The following is a 15,950-nucleotide window of genomic DNA, read 5'->3' as shown; positions in this document are numbered from 1 at the left end:
CGTCCATTGAAACAGTTTAGGTGCAATGGTTTCTCAGTAATGGCATTCCATGAAATTGTTTTTCTATTAAATCACATACAACCCTTTCCTACTCCATGCTCACTGTGCTGTGATGTAGCTCAGTGTTGTAATCATACAAAAAAAAAATCAATGTTCTACACATTCTCCATGATTGTCTGACATACTGATTCATTGTTTAAAAAAGGCCTTCTATGGGGTGACCTATTAGCAAATCGCAAATAGGGTGTGCGATTCAGTTTTAGGAAGAGACATGTTTAGGGCATCCCTTCCTAATACTGAATCGCAGCAGTGTGTGTGAATGTTTTGCAACCAAAATGCAGTTGCAAAAAATCTCCATTTTACCACCTCTTCACGTAGGTGGTAATTCATTTTTAAGCGCAGGTAGTGGTCCCACGGACTACTTCCTTCTCTTAAAAAATGAAAAAGAAGTTTCCTTTAAGGAGAATGGGCCACATATAAAAAAAATACTGCTTTATTTAAAAGCGATCACATACATGTTGGTCTGCTGACCCCAGCAGGCCACCATCCCTGTGATTTTAATGATTCCCAATAGGTCGCAATGCGAGACCTATCTCATGAATATCAATGTGTTAGGTCTATTTGTGACCGACTGGAAATTGCAGAAAGTGGAAAGTACACTTTCCTTCATGATTGTTTGCGATTACCAAATAGCAAAACACAAAAATTTGCTTTTTGATAATCGCAAAGCTGAACCAACGTACATATCACCCGATTCTAAAGATTCTTTTGTTCAAAGCATTAGATAAGAACAGACTCATTTAGAAGCCACTAAAGCATTCAGATGATCTGATGAAGCTGGGTATATTGTGTTAAGTTGTAAACAGTGATATACATTTATCATATAAAATTAAACCAGTAGGGTACGAGGCTATTTCGTGGCAAATGTATTTTGTCCTCCAGAGCCTGAATAGAAGAAATTTACAATTCTCATTTTTGCCCAGAGTATTTCCTCCAATTTCTCTGCAGTGACACAAATATACTACTGTAGATGATATGCTCTTGCAGAGCTTGAGTCACAAAGTGTAATTTATTCGTGTAAAAGTTAATTCTAAGATAGGAAATTCCAATCGTGATTTACAGTGTGAATGCTGTGAAAGCCCAGAGTCGCAATTTAGTAATTTTTCACATGCATTGCTAAATCTTTTGTCATCCGCACCATATTTAAGTCCTAAAAATGTTGGAAAAAACGGCAAGGAGGGATGAAAACCTCTCTTAAAATCAAGACATTTAAGGGTTGTTGCTGAAGTTTTTTTTCCCACGTGAAAATATGTTTTCTCTGTGGAGGAAAACCAGTGCTTAATTTGTAAAATAATGAGTGCCAGGTCTCAATGTAGGCTGCATAGATTCAACCTCATATCCTTTTACCACCAGATACTCACTGCTTCTTTATCTCATTTTTGCATATTCATTTTCATCTCTGCTTTCTCTTTTTTGTCTCAGTATTTCCCTTCTATCTATTCATCCTTCTTTTCTCCTTTTGTGTTTTTTATTGCCTGCTCTGAATCAAAGTTTGTGGAGAAAAAAACACTAAAGCACTAAATGAGTGCTGGTGGGCCCTACCTGCAACCTGCTCAAATTAAGCTCTGAGGAAAACACTTGTAAATGCACTGTGATGTCATTCTTGCTCGACTGTCTGCAATGCAGACAGTTTCCTGGTGTAAGTGCAGGAATCAAAGAGTACCCCTGGAAATCAATACAAAGTATAGGTTAAGCGCTATGCTGCATAGAATCCTTCTTTTATATGAATCAGAGACAACGATATGGGTATTAACATTTTCGCATTATACTTCAGTTGTATCTCTGTCTTTTCAGGAACGCCCACTTTGCGGCTGGCAGGCGGGCTGGACCCATGTGCAGGGAGAGTGGAGGTGTATCATCAGGGTGAATGGGGGACAGTGTGCGATGACGGCTGGGACATCAAAGATGCACAGGTGGTGTGTCGCGAGCTCAACTGCGGTACCGCCATCCAGGCACCTGGGAGAGCACTGTTTAGCCAAGGATCTGGCAGAATCTGGCTCTCCCTTGTCAAGTGCCGGGGCTCAGAGACATCTCTCCAGGAATGCCAGCATCCTCAGTGGGGGAGGAATATCTGCCGCCATGAAGAAGATGCAAGCGTCGTTTGTTCAGGTATCAGCTTTTAAGAGAAACTTTAAAGGGTATTGTGTGCTATCTGTGGTTGTTCTGAGGGAAGTGTTTAACGTTGTTAACGAACCGTTTAACATAAAATGCAAATTTAATAACTAGATGCTGCATTTCATTAACATCACATTCTTTCAAGTGTAAATATTTCTAATGTGGGTTCGCATGGAGTGGACATATTATTGCAATCATGAAAATAATAAGAATAACTGTGAGGTGCACAAAAACATTTCTTGCTCTTCTGCAAAGGCAAGTCCATATTTTGTTAGTGACCGCGAGGTGCATATTACACCACCTTTTCTTGCATTTTTACATTGTATCCATGAAACAGAGAACACTGTAACAGAAATTCCCTTTTAAAACCTACTTCATTGAGAGGCCTGTCCACACTGTTACCTTTAGCTGATGAAAAGAAGCTCAACAGACATGAGTGAAATGAAGGAAGATGAATAGCAACAGACATCCCGGTAGCAATTAAATAATTTCTTTCTTCAAGGTATCCGGTTGCACTTTCACATTTGCTCATGACATTCCCTCTGCAGATGTAAAGTCCATTTGTCTCAATGTTCTCTTAAAGCATAGATGGCATGTTAGAGACTGGGACTAGATAAAAAGGAAATTACGAATATAAATCCACACACAGGGCAGTTCCATAGTAGCTCAGTAGAGGTTGGATAATATTCTTCTCCATATTTTGAATAAAATCTGTTTTTTTGTTTGCAGAATAGCTAGGGAAATCTGTATTTTATTACAAAACCTGATGCTCTTTTAGCATGTTTTAATCCTGTGGAGGCCAATGAACGAGACACACTCGACTGGTTTACAACAGACCATTCTAAATGTAGACACTCTGGACCAATCAGAAGACCTAAGAATCTCCTCCAACCCTGCACTGGTCCAGCATGCCTTAAAAGCCTTAGCCCTCCTCACATAATATGCACCCAAACCAACATTAACCATTTGACCCATCTAACCAAGGTACGATATACACATAAGGCTCCCAGAAACATTTGAAATTTGTGGATCTGACATTCTTAGGTTTGCCATTTTATCAGTGTTCTGTTTAATACAGAGAACAACACACAGTTTCGGATGCATTTTTGTTATGTCTTGAAACTGTAAAGTGCATGATAACTGGGGAAAAATACACTGTTGAAGTATTAAAATCCCCGAAATCTGATACCATCTTAAATGAGATTTAGCATGATCCTATAGTCAGTTTTGCTGACATCTTTAAAGTAAATATATAATTACCAGGCAATTTCTTGAATAATTAAAGATTTAAGTCTGTATACCATCTCAAAGAATATCTTGGTGTTGGGGGATCAGTGAGCTTAACATACTTTAGCAAACCTTTAGCAATCTACAGATTAACTGATCTTCAGCTATTGATTTGCCCCAGAGTCTTGTATTTGCATAATGTCAAAACAACTGACCTAAAGCCACGAATAGTGCAAAAGGATTTGTGTTGTTGATCAGCTAAAGAGGCTAGGAAATTGAGAATGTCTGTGACATCTCTGAAATGATAGCAGTGTTATTTTCCAGGCACCAAGAAGCCTACATTTTCCAAGATGATTTGTAGGGCTTGGACGTTCCCTGAGCACATGCTTCCTGTCTGAATTGAGTAGAAAACAGTGAAAGTTCTGAGAGAGTACCCAACCTCAAGCCGTCAAGCTTCCTGGAAGTCCCATCTCATTCGGAAAACCCATATGATTTGATAATAAAAAAGGGGAAAATAAAATAAATATGACAATTTCCACAAACAGCTCCAGGAGAGTGGAGGACCGTGTTTGGGCTCTCTTTAGTGGTGTAATTAGAACCGTCTGAACCTCCTAGCTGCGTATCTCAGCTGAGATAATTGTAAAATGTGAAAAATAATAAAGATGCTCAGATGTCCCGCCCTGAATGACAGCGTTGACCATTAGCGCATAAGGATCTGGCCTACAAAGGACCTCAAAATTGGTTCAAAACACTAAATAGCTCAGTTTGTAACTTCCACTTGATGTGATCTACCGCTGTTTTGTGGAACCAATCTGTTACCATATTTCATGATTTAATATGATAATCGACTTTGAGAGATATTTCCCTCATTAGACAGATGTCGCACAGAGCCTTTGCTACTTCCGCTAGAAGTATACATTTGGTTCCTCCTAAATGATTTATATATGTTACTGCCATCCATGAGCACAAAACCGCCAATCCCTTCCTGTCTTTTTCAAAGCTTTGGATTGCAAAGGGCATGCAAGAGTCTCTAAACAGTTTATATGCATTGAAGTGGCCACAGTGATCTCCCCACCAGATGATGTAACAATCAAGCTATCACTTTCTGAGCTTCGCAATCTACCACTAGTACAGCAGCCCAGCCATTAATAGTCCCATTAGTCTGGCTAACTGTCAAACGGAAACAAGGGAGTTTTAAAAACATATTTAACTCATTTAGTATTGGAGCTAACTTGGGGCACAAAAGCTGAAGATTTTTGGGTTAAGTAGTGTCCAAAACATACTGTTCATTGAGAAGGGATAGAGGCAGACCTTTTTCAATTTCCTATAAATCTCAGTTCTTATATTCGATGAATAGCTATTTTAATGTGAATTCACAGTGTCTCCTGGTCTTGAGCTAGGAAAATCATGTTGTCTGAAGAAATCAATAATCAAAGACCCTGTGCCCAGCGAAATGCTAGCATACATTTAAGAAGCTTATTGAAACACAAAGGAGTGGAAGAAAAACCAACGAGAAGACTGAGGAACCAGCATTTCTGTCTGCCTCAAAAGAACTGGAGAAATATCATGTAAGGGCAAAGATTGGAACTGATAGATATGCATCCCTCAAACCTATCCTTGCCATCTAGCCCCCTGGGAGAATATCTTCAGCTGGTTTATGGTCTTCATCTTGAAATGTCAGAATGGCATAAATTGGGGAAACTGCTTCAGGTTCATGACAGTGCAGAACATAATCTTCTTTTCCTGACTAGGAAATTGTTGGCAATAAACTTCCTTTTGTAAAGAAAGAGCTTCTCTATTGCTCCTTTTACCTCTAACTATATCACCTCCTGCAATATTAATTGAATTTCTGAGTCTTCAAAAGTAATATGGTACGTTAGCTTCTTTTTAAATGATTGGGCACAGAACTCTATGTGATACGCTTGAACAGATTACAGAATCTGATTGTCGCTTAAGATCCTCTGCTAATTGTGAAAAATTGAAGCAAATCTGCTTCCTATTCAGGAAGGGGTAAAAGGAAAATCTCTTATCTTCTGAAATGTCAACTTTTCTTTGACCTCTGCTAAGGGACCCTCAACCTTCGTCTTTGAATGAAAAACATTGATTTTGTGAGAAACTGTGATTTTGTGAGAAATGGGCAAGTTGGAGCCAGTAGTCAACTGTGAAGATGCTGGCAAATCCGCTTCTGTATCAGCTGACCTTGGGGAAAACATATCTCCCAAATACACATGCTAGCACTAATGTGCACAAAGTTCCATGTCTCTTTACTGAAATAATCACCAAAGAGCAGGTTTTGCATTTCTGGACCTTGACCTGAGATGGCTAAATCTCCTAGTTTAGGATCAATTTTTATTATTAAATCTTTATGCTTAAATAGCTTTGTTAGCATTCCTAGGAAAGTGGGATGCTCTCTGGGCCCACGTAGATCAGTCATCAGGGTCGTCTGCTTCCGTTCACTCCTTGGATTGCTCAGCCATGCAAAATTTCTTTACCAGCAGTGTATGTTCTGACCTTGTTAACCTTCAACTGATCAGAAACTTGTGAGAGCCCTTTTAGGGGTTTCTTCCCTAATTTCACACTCAAAGCAAGTGCCAATCCAAAATCACACCTGCCGCAAAACACTACCTCAGCTATGTTTACTTTTGTTCTCTCTTCGGTCATCCAAAATTCTTTCAGAAAAGCTTCATTGCCCCTCATTTTATCAAATAAAGAGATTTTCCAATTCTCCTGAGTTGTGGAATGGTAAGTCTACAACATTTCTGTCACTGTTTCCCTACTGTCTTCTCCAGCACACAACGTGAATTGTAATCCCTGTTTTAGTACTCTATTCCACCTTTCTACCACTCTGTTACTGTGAGGAAGGTATAGATGAGAATGAATGTCTAATTCCATGATGTTAAAGAAAGGCACACATTTTAGTGGAAACCAACTAGACAGCAGTTGTCAGTAATCAACTTGCCCAGAGACCTTCTCTCTTCCATATTTCACTCAAAAGATTCATGATTTCGACAGTGTTGCCTGGGGAGACAAATTTGATTTCCGTCCACTGAGAGTAGTGATCTACCACAACCAAAATGTATTTAGGAGAGGCACCCAGTAATCAGAAGGGAACAGAGCTGTCCAAAATCAACCTCATTCTTAGTCCATCTTCAACTCCAACACCTTGAATAGTCATTTAATAGTCTACAGCAATTTATTGCTTCATGAACACGCTACACAAAGCCACACTTTCTCTACAACTCTCTTGCCTACCTAAGGCCACAAAAATACATTCTTACCATCTTCTGACTGGTGCTCATTCCAGGGTGACATTCTTGAACCAATATGAGAATTCTCCAATTAACTCATGCTTGTCAAGTCACCCCTTCTTCATCTTATACAGTCAGCACATGGACTCATCTTTCCTCGCAGTAGCAATTAATTAATTCTTCATAATGCTGTCTCCTTATTCCTATGCCAATGCTATAATTTACCACTCATTACCCAATACCAAATTTAGCTTTGCCTTCCGGAATAGGCATAGAGGAAAAACAATCAGCCAATACATTGATGATTTCTAAAATTGAACTCCAGAAGTCAATACTGCCCTTTGGATGTATGTAGAGTAGTTTTACCACAGCCCTCTGTGGTGAAGAAATCTACTAATGGTCAGTGTTTAGTGTGTATCAAAAATCTCAAATGTGCTATTGAAAATATCCCATCATTATAACAATGCCTACATTAAATCGTTGAGTACCTATCTTTTGTTTCCCTCTATGGGCATAAAGCTAAGGGGCTATTGTCTTTAATGTACCAGCTCTTCCTTGAAGAACAGCGCTGATGCCATATTGATGGCTCCTGTGACAATTACAGGATCACAGTTAGTATCAAATGGTGATGGCCTTCATTATGAGTGTGGTGTTCTTAAGAACACCACACTTGTGGTGGCAGTCTTACCACCGCGGAGCCGGTGGTAAAGACTGCCACATTATGAGTCACAATGCTGCCAGTTCTTCCGGTCCGGTCGGACCACTGCGGTTGCCGGTGAGCTCCTCCGGGCCGGCGGCAGTCCTAAGACTGCTGGCCATATTAGGAGGCAGCAAACTGCCATGCTTTCGCTGTGGTTGCTCCGCCACAAAAACCCGGGCGGTAACGCACCCAGTGATAGGAATCCCCATTCCTGTCACTGGCACACACACACCCCAACCCGTCCACACACTTGTAAAACCCCACCACCCATCCACACACTTGCAAACATCCCCCACCCATCCACACAGTTGCAAACAACCCCCCCACCCGTCCACACACTTACAAACACCCCCCACCCGATCGCACGCATACATACCAACACCCTCACCCAACTTCCGCGCATACATACAAATACATCCACTCGCTCTTACATTGACGTACACAACCCCCCACTCATCCGCACACCTTCAGACACACACCCCTACTCATCAACACACCTTCAGACATGCACCCCCACTCATCAACACACCTTCAGACATGCACCCCGACTACCTGACATAAACCCCCACTCGCTCATAAGAACCCATACAAACACCCCTATTTGCATGCATCCCAATAAACACCCCTACTCACTCGCACCCTGACGCCCCCTCCCCTCTGCTTCCATTCAGACACACACACCCTCCACGCACGCACACATACATACACACACGCAGTCACGTACACCCATACCTCTACAGATACACACACACACATGCACACAACACCCCCCCACACCTCCTTTTCGCATGGTCCACCTACCTGTCTGGGTGAGGTGGTTGTCTAGGAGGGGATGGGTGTCGGCATTTCCACTGCCAGCGACGCACCGCTGTGCAGGAACCACTGTGATGTATTATGTTTAGTAATGCAGCAGGCAGAGTCATTTTGGCGTGACGGTACTGGCGGTGGAACCGCCTCTCATCCACCGTCAGTCAGGCTGACAGTGTCAGATTTCCACCCTTAAACGGGCAGAAATTCTTGGGTGAGTCCAAATACAGCAGTCTTTGGGCACCTGTGACTTCGGCGGTCTTTCCGAAAGACCGCCAAAGTCATAATGAGGGTCGAGGTGTCTTGAGTTCAGCAAATCTGAGAAGACATTTAGAATATTACTTGGCCATGGCTAAAAACTGTCCCTTGCTTTGGCACTGGGTGTATCAATTATGAGAGAAATTCATTTTTCCTAGGGGGAGCTGATGGCCCATCTAATGAACGCTGTCTTTTGAGACTGTCAATTCCTGTTCATTCAACACTGACAGTTCATCAGAGATATGTTATGCTCCTCACCATTGGAACCAAAAAACACATTGTCATCCTGTAAATAGGTCACATGCACATGCATGAAAAGCCAGTTCACTGAAGTCATCATGCAGAGGAATCTGATGAAAGGCTGTTGACACATTCAGGATTGTAAATATGGGCACCACCTTGATCATTATCACCATTTCCTCAATATTTGGGAGGGGATGATGACCAACCAACACATTTTCGCTTAGGACTCTCAGTTTCACATACAATCTTCTCCTGTTATTGATATGGCTGAAAATATATTGCCAACTTTAAACACCATGTCCTGCACCATTCAAATGGCTGAGGGAGAATGCATTGGCAATCAAATTTGGTTAGGTACAAAGTAGCCCTCAAATTTAAAACCTACTGAAACTCCAAAAACAGTGATCAAGGATTTGAGGGTTTACCTGGGCAATACATTTTAATTTCAAAATGTGTCTGTCTCCTCTTAGGCTGTTGAAGAACATTCTTGCTTATTTCCTATGCAAGAAAAGTTGGTAGTTCAGGCTAATAATGTACCAGGGATAGATTGTTGCAATAAAACAAACAAAACAGATATTAAGAAGGTGGAACTAATGCAGAATTTAGCAGTAGAACTCATTTTCAGACTACCTGAACAGGCATCTGTTTCCTCCCACCGGAAGGCACGTCATTAGCTTCTGGTGGAAAAACTATGCTTTGTTTATCAGAAAACTGAGAAAACAGGTCCCTTCCAATTCCAGATTAGCGTGCAGGAGTATATGCCAGCTAGCTGTGTTTTGTCATCATCGGACGATAACATGAGAATTCCCTGCTTCGAACTTGTCCACGATGGAGGCTCATCTTTCAACTATCTTGAGGTTAAAGCTTGGAGTTTTCTCACTCTGAAGGAGATTAAATCATAGCTCACCTTCAGAAAGGCTATATGTACCATTTTGAACGACTCAATAAGAAGTTAGCAAGATACTACAGAATTTGTTAGCCTTAAGAAGCCCTTATTGGGCAACAATTAGAGCTTTGTGAAACATTATAACATAACTTAACATGAATAATATGACCCCTATATGCCACAGCTCTCAGGGACAGTCATTCCAAAGACTATGGGGGTCAGTCTGACCGCGGCGGTCTCAGACCGCCGGGGCTAGGGTCGGCGGGAGCACCGCCGACAGACCGGCGGTGCCCCGCAGGGCATTCTGACCGTGGCGGTTCGGCCGCGGTCAGACTAGGAAAACCGGCGGTCTCCCGCCGGTTTTCCGCTGCCCTACAGAATCCTCCATGGCGGCAGAGCGCGCTCCGCCGCCATGGGGATTCTGACACCCCCTACCGCCATCCTGTTCCTGGCGGGTCTCCCGCCAGGAACAGGATGGCGGTAGGGGGTGCCGCAGGGGCCCCCGTAAGAGGGCCCCACTTTGTATTTCAGTGTCTACTTTGCAGACACTGAAATACGCGACGGGTGCCACTGCACCCGTCGCACCTTCCCACTACGCCGGCTCAATTCTGAGCCGGCGTCCTCGTGGGAAGGTTGATTTGCCCTGGGCTGGCGGGCGGCCTTTTGGCGGTCGCCCGCCAGCCCAGGGCAAATCCCAAAATACCCTCAGCGGTCTTTCGACCGCGGAGCGGTATTTTGGTGGGGGAAGTCTGGCGGGCGGCCTCCGCCGCCCGCCGGACTTAGAATGACCCCCTATATTTGCTTAATGTGACCTCATTGACACAACCAGTCCAGCTCACTTCTTCTGATAGCAAGTACCCACACTAATGCCCTCTTTCCACAGGGATCTGAATTCCAAATACTGCAGTAAACAATGCAATGCCCCAATGTTCCCTGGTATATTTTGGCAGATGGAACTGGTTGCAATTGGCCAGGGGAAGATGATAGGTAAAATCCAATAAATGTCGAACTCTGGATGGAAAGCAATAATTCTGCAGATCATCTCTGATTTTCCAAGGGCGTAAGAGGTGTTTGCTGTACATGGTGAATACTTTCAATATCTGCAGGCAGAAAGCAGTTGTATGGTACTAGAAGGCAATGTAGGTCACTCAAGAATCTCAAGTCAATGGGAAACAAACCTGAAGACTTGTAGTACCTTAGAACCCACATGCAAGCACAGTGAACAACCTATACCTAGTCGTCATCTCCCACCCAGATGCCCTCTTTTAATGCTGATGCCCAAGAAGCCAAGCACAAATTTCATCCAAACATTAAGGGTAAAAGAATGGTAAAACATTGCATCTTCGTAAATGAGGTGTGGTATTACTCAGCAGATCTGCTAATCACTTTGTGGAAGAAAAGGTTTGACTTTCTTTAGAGAGAAAAGAGATCCAACAAGAGCAAAGTATGTGTCAGGGGATGCTTTTATTGCAGGTTGGTTTGAATGGTATTGTTTCAAAGAAAGGGAGCACACTGCCTACACTCCAGCAACAAAGTATGACCCCAATGCATCATGGTAAATGCAGTCGAATTTGTAGTCCAATCAAAGAGTAATAGAGTCTTTCACCTCCGTAGGTGCAGAAAATGCTATATATCCCTGTACATGTGTTTCTGGGTGTAGCCCGTCAGCAGGGAGCAGCATGGTATAGGGGCTTGCTTGAAATGCCGCCAAATATCTTCTCTGGTTTAAGCACCACTCATGGCGCACAGGTGCCTCCCAAGGCTCATCTGCCGTGGTTCAAGGGAGCCGTCAATAAGACAGTTTGAAAGAAAGGGAGCACACTGCCTATACTCCAGCAACAAGGTATGACCCCAATGCATCATGGTAAATGAAGTCGAATTCGTAGTCCATTCAAAGAGTAATAGAGTCTTTCACCTCCGTAGGTGCAGCAAATGCTATATATCCCTGTACATGTGTTTCTGGGTGTAGCCCGTCAGCAGGGAGCAGCATGGTATAGGGGCTTGCTTGAAATGCCGCCAAATATCTTCTCTGGTTTAAGCACTCATGGCGCACAGGTGCCTCCCAAGGCTCATCAGCCGTGGTTCAAGGGAGCCGTCAATAAGACAGTTTGAAAGAAAGGGAGCACACTGCCTACACTCCAGCAACAAGGTATGACCCCAATGCATCATGGTAAATGAAGTCGAATTCGTAGTCCATTCAAAGAGTAATCGAGTCTTTCACCTCCATAGGTGCAACAAGTGCTGTACATCCCTGAACACGTTCTTCTGGGTTTAGCCCATCATCAGCAGGGAGCACAAAGATATATGGGCTTGCATGAAATGCTGCCAAATGTCTTCTTGCATTTAAGTTCCACTCATGGTGCACAGGTGCCTCCCAAGGCTCATCAGCCGTGGCTCAAGGTAGCCATCAATAAGACAGTTTCAAAGAAGGGGAGCACACTGCCTACACTACAGCAACAAAGTATAACTCCAATGCATCATGGTAAATGCAATTTAATTCATAGTCCATTCAAAGAGTAATAGAGTTTTTCACCTCCGTAAGGGCAGCAAGTGCTGTACATCCCTGTACACGTTTCTGGGTTTAGCCAGATATCAGCAGGGAGCAGCATGGTATAGGGGCTTGCTTGAAATACCGCCAAATGTCTTCTCGGGTTTATGTACCACTCATGGTGCACAGGTGCCTCCCAAGGCTCATCAGCCATGCCTCAAGAGAGTCTTCAAAACAAAAGTTTGAAAGAAAAGAAAGGAGCACACTGCCTACACTCCAGCAACAAAGTATGACCCCAGTGCATCATGGTAAATGCAGTCAGATTCATAGTCCATTCAAAGAGTGATAGAGTCTTTCACCTCTGTAGGTGAAGAAGAGTGTGGTTTATCCCTGTACACTTGTTTCTGGGTTTATCCCGTCATCAGCAGGGAGCAGCATGTTATAGGGGCTTACTTGAAATGCCGCCAAATGTCTTCAAAGGTTTAAGTACCACTCATGGCACACAGTAGCCTCCCAAGGCTTGTCAGCCGTGGTTCAAGGGAGCCGTCAATAAGACAGTTTCAAATAAAGGGAGCACACTGCCTACACTTCAGCAACAAGGTCTGACCCCAATGCATCATGGTAAATGAAGTCGGATTCGTAGTCCATTCAAAGAGTAGTCGAGTCTTTCATCTCCTTAGGTACAACAAGTGCTGTACATCCCTGTAGATATGTTTCTGGGTGTAGCTCGTCATCAGCAGGGAGCAGCATGATATAGGGGCTTGCTTGAAATGCCACCAAATGTCTTCTGGTGTTTAAGTACCACTCATGTCGCACAGATGTCTCTGAAGGCTCGTCAGCCGTGGCTCAAGAGAGCTGTCAATAAAACAGTTTCAAAGAAAGGGAACACACTGCCTACACTCCAGCAACAAAGAATGACCCAAATGCATCATGGTAAATGAAGTCGAATTCGTAGTCCATTCAAAGAGTAATAGAATCTTTCACCTCCATAGGTGCAGCAAATGCTGTATATCCCTGTACATGTGTTTCTGGGTTTAACCCGTCATCAGCAGGGAGCAGCATGGTATAGGGGCTTGCTTGAAATGCCACCAAATATCTTCTCGGTTTAAGTACCACTCATGGTGCACATGTGCCTCCCAAGGCTCGTCAGCTGTGGCTCAAGGGAGCTGTCAATAAGACAGTTTGAAAGAAAGGGAGCACACTGCCTACACCCCAGCAAAAAAAAAGTATGACCCCAATGCATCATGGTAAATACAGTTGATTTGTAGTCTGTTCAAAAAGAAAAAAGAAAAGACATTTGAGAGCATTTCAAGCAAGCCCCCATACCATGCTGCTCCGTATATAGGGATATAGAGCACTTGCTGCACCTACGGAGGTGAAAGACTCTTCTTACTTTTTGAATGGACTACGGACTGGTACCGGTGCTCAGTATGATGGTTCGATTCTCTTTTGTTGGCAATGTTCTTGTGGACTAGAGCCCCAACCTATGGAATGCAGCTAGGAGGTATTGATTGCTCCTTCACTCCATGAGTGGCAGAACGTTTGTTAATTTCATTTGAGCGCTTGTCACAGATGTCTTGTAAATCATTTAAGACAGCAAAACGTTCATTTATGTCAAAGGGTGTGTTCCCCTCCAGGTTTATCAAGATCTGGAACATGGATTGGGATACTGCAAAGCAACTCATAAGGAGACCAGCCTCCCGAAGATATTCTGGGCAGATTATTTAAAGGTCTCTAGACTCCGCACAAGTGACTGATCCAACTACAACCTGAACCTAATACTCTAGCTGTTAAGGACTGCTTTAAGTCACGGTTCTTCTTCTCCACTATCAAATTTCTCTCAGGATGATAGGGAGAGGAGTAATACACAGCAACGCACATGGTTCCCATGGTATCCCTGTAAGCCTTAGATGCAAACAGAGGAACCTGGTCTGAGTAAAATGCTGCTATTACATATGTCCCGACAAAGACTTGTGAATCTTTAATAAGAGTTTGAGCTTCAGCCAATCACTGTGGCCACACCCACAGGAATCTAGAACATGAATTTACAGCTAGTTGAATGTATTTGAAAGCTCCATCATAATTTAAGGGCCCACAATATACACCCTGGAGGTATTGTTTTGAAACTAAGAGGGGCGTCCAGTGGTAAATGTGGAGTGGTGGCACTGTGTGAAACAGTGACTGCAGCCATGATGTAATTATCCTCCCTTATTTGTGAGTAGGTAAACCCAGCAATCTGAACCACAGCTTTTGCAGCTTCATCAGCCAGTGAATTCCCTGCAACATGTATTCCAACACGTTGGTGACTCAGTGTATGAATTACATGAGCCAGTGGAAAACGATCTTTGAGATGTGCCACCTTCCCCCTGATCAATTTATGCTTTGTAGTAGTCCCCTTGGAGTTTCTGAATCCATTTAGGAACCAATAATGCAAGTTTTCATTGTGAGACTGGACACAGTACTATGACTCACACTCTATCAATGTGGTTAATTCAGGATTTGTATTCTCTGGTGCCTGAATCAGTTATTTTAATTCATCCATTTGGGCTGTGTAACCCGCTATGGACTGCATGAATGTCTTTATTGGCTTGAATTCACCATTTTTCATGACAACTTATACTGCTGAGCAAGCAGCATAGTATTGCTTTCTGATGCCTATCACAGTTTGTGCTAACCCACCGGTAATCATATTGTTCAAGAGGCAAAAAGTCACTTGGCACACAGTATTCTTGTTTATATTGAAGAAATTCTTTAGTTTTCAAATGTGGATTGAAGACATAGGCCCTCATTACGATCTTGGCAGCAGCACCTGTCGCTCATTTCACTGCCCGTAAACCGCAGTGAAATGCGCAACTGGTTGTGCATGGTGGCCCCTGCACTGCCCATGCCAAGTGCATGGGCAGTGCAGGTGCCCCCTGGGGGGGCCCGAGTCACTCATTCTGCCAGCCTTTCCCCGGAGGTGTAAACTGCCAGGGAAAGGCTGAGGAAATCAGACTCATTATCCGGCGGGCAGCTCTGCTTGAAGCGCTGCCCTGTTGGATCTAAAATGCCACCACTGCAGGCTGCCTGGTGGCAGGAGCCTGGAGGTGGCGGCGTTTTATCCGTGGCGGTTCTGCCATGTTCATAATATGGCGGTCTGGACCGCCATGCCGTTGGCAGAAATTACCGCCACCGCGGCATGGGGGTCCAGACCGCCATGTTCGTAATGGCCACCATAATCTACATCAGTAGCTGTCAGGGAAGTGGCCTATTCTATCCATCTTTGATGTAAGGCGTTTGTGTTCGGAACACTTGCCTTAGTAACAGCCTTTAGAAGATGTGATTCATATGCAATTGGCACTGTGTTGCCTTCATTGAAGGTGACATAAGTGTAACCAGTAGAACCTGAAATTACGTACATCACTAAACTTGTTGTGTTGTTAAATATGTAGATGATAGCATGTCAGTCTGTAATGATTTGAGTATTTGTGTGTGTTCAGATGTCCAATGTGTACCGGAAAAATCTGGATGGATTAAATCACACAATGTTTTAATCTGTTGCGCATAGTTTGGTATGTATGTTCTATCAAAACTTAGGAAGCCTAATAGTGATTGTTGTTTCTTTATAGTGTTTGGTGGTTGCAGGAGAGCACACTCCTCTAGGAAGTCACGGGCAAGGCTTTTGACTTTATTGAACAGTTCGTATCCCAGAGACAGGACACTAAAAAAAGCAGATTTTGGAAAATTTAATCTAGCCATATTTCGCAGCTACCAACACTATATGATCTACTTGCGCTAAGTGTCAGTTTAAGTCATCGTCCGTCAGATAGATGTCATCAACATAAGACAATGCTTCTAAGTCAATTTCATGTAAAATTGATGTTACTTGAGCAGTGAACAGTCCAGGGCTGGTATTATACCCCTGAGGAAGTCTGCAAA

At 43.3% G+C, this 15,950-nt stretch overlaps 1 protein-coding gene across 6 annotated transcripts in view; it reads left to right on the top strand.

The window, feature by feature from the left end:
• The window catches only part of LOC138246189 (scavenger receptor cysteine-rich domain-containing group B protein-like), a 390,419-nt gene that overhangs the window by 58,640 nt on the left and 315,829 nt on the right, over window positions 1-15,950 (top strand). For all 6 annotated transcript variants that reach the window (XM_069200523.1, XM_069200520.1, XM_069200524.1 and 3 more), the window contains exon 3: window positions 1,855-2,169. In XM_069200523.1, the coding sequence (XP_069056624.1) occupies window positions 1,855-2,169 (315 nt within the window). The remainder of the gene's footprint in view (window positions 1-1,854; window positions 2,170-15,950) is intronic.

The sequence above is a fragment of the Pleurodeles waltl genome, chromosome 7, assembly GCF_031143425.1.
Source record: "Pleurodeles waltl isolate 20211129_DDA chromosome 7, aPleWal1.hap1.20221129, whole genome shotgun sequence".
NCBI lineage: Eukaryota > Metazoa > Chordata > Amphibia > Caudata > Salamandridae > Pleurodeles > Pleurodeles waltl.
Note: the sequence above shows the minus strand (reverse complement) of the source record. Positions and strands in the feature narration are given on the sequence as shown.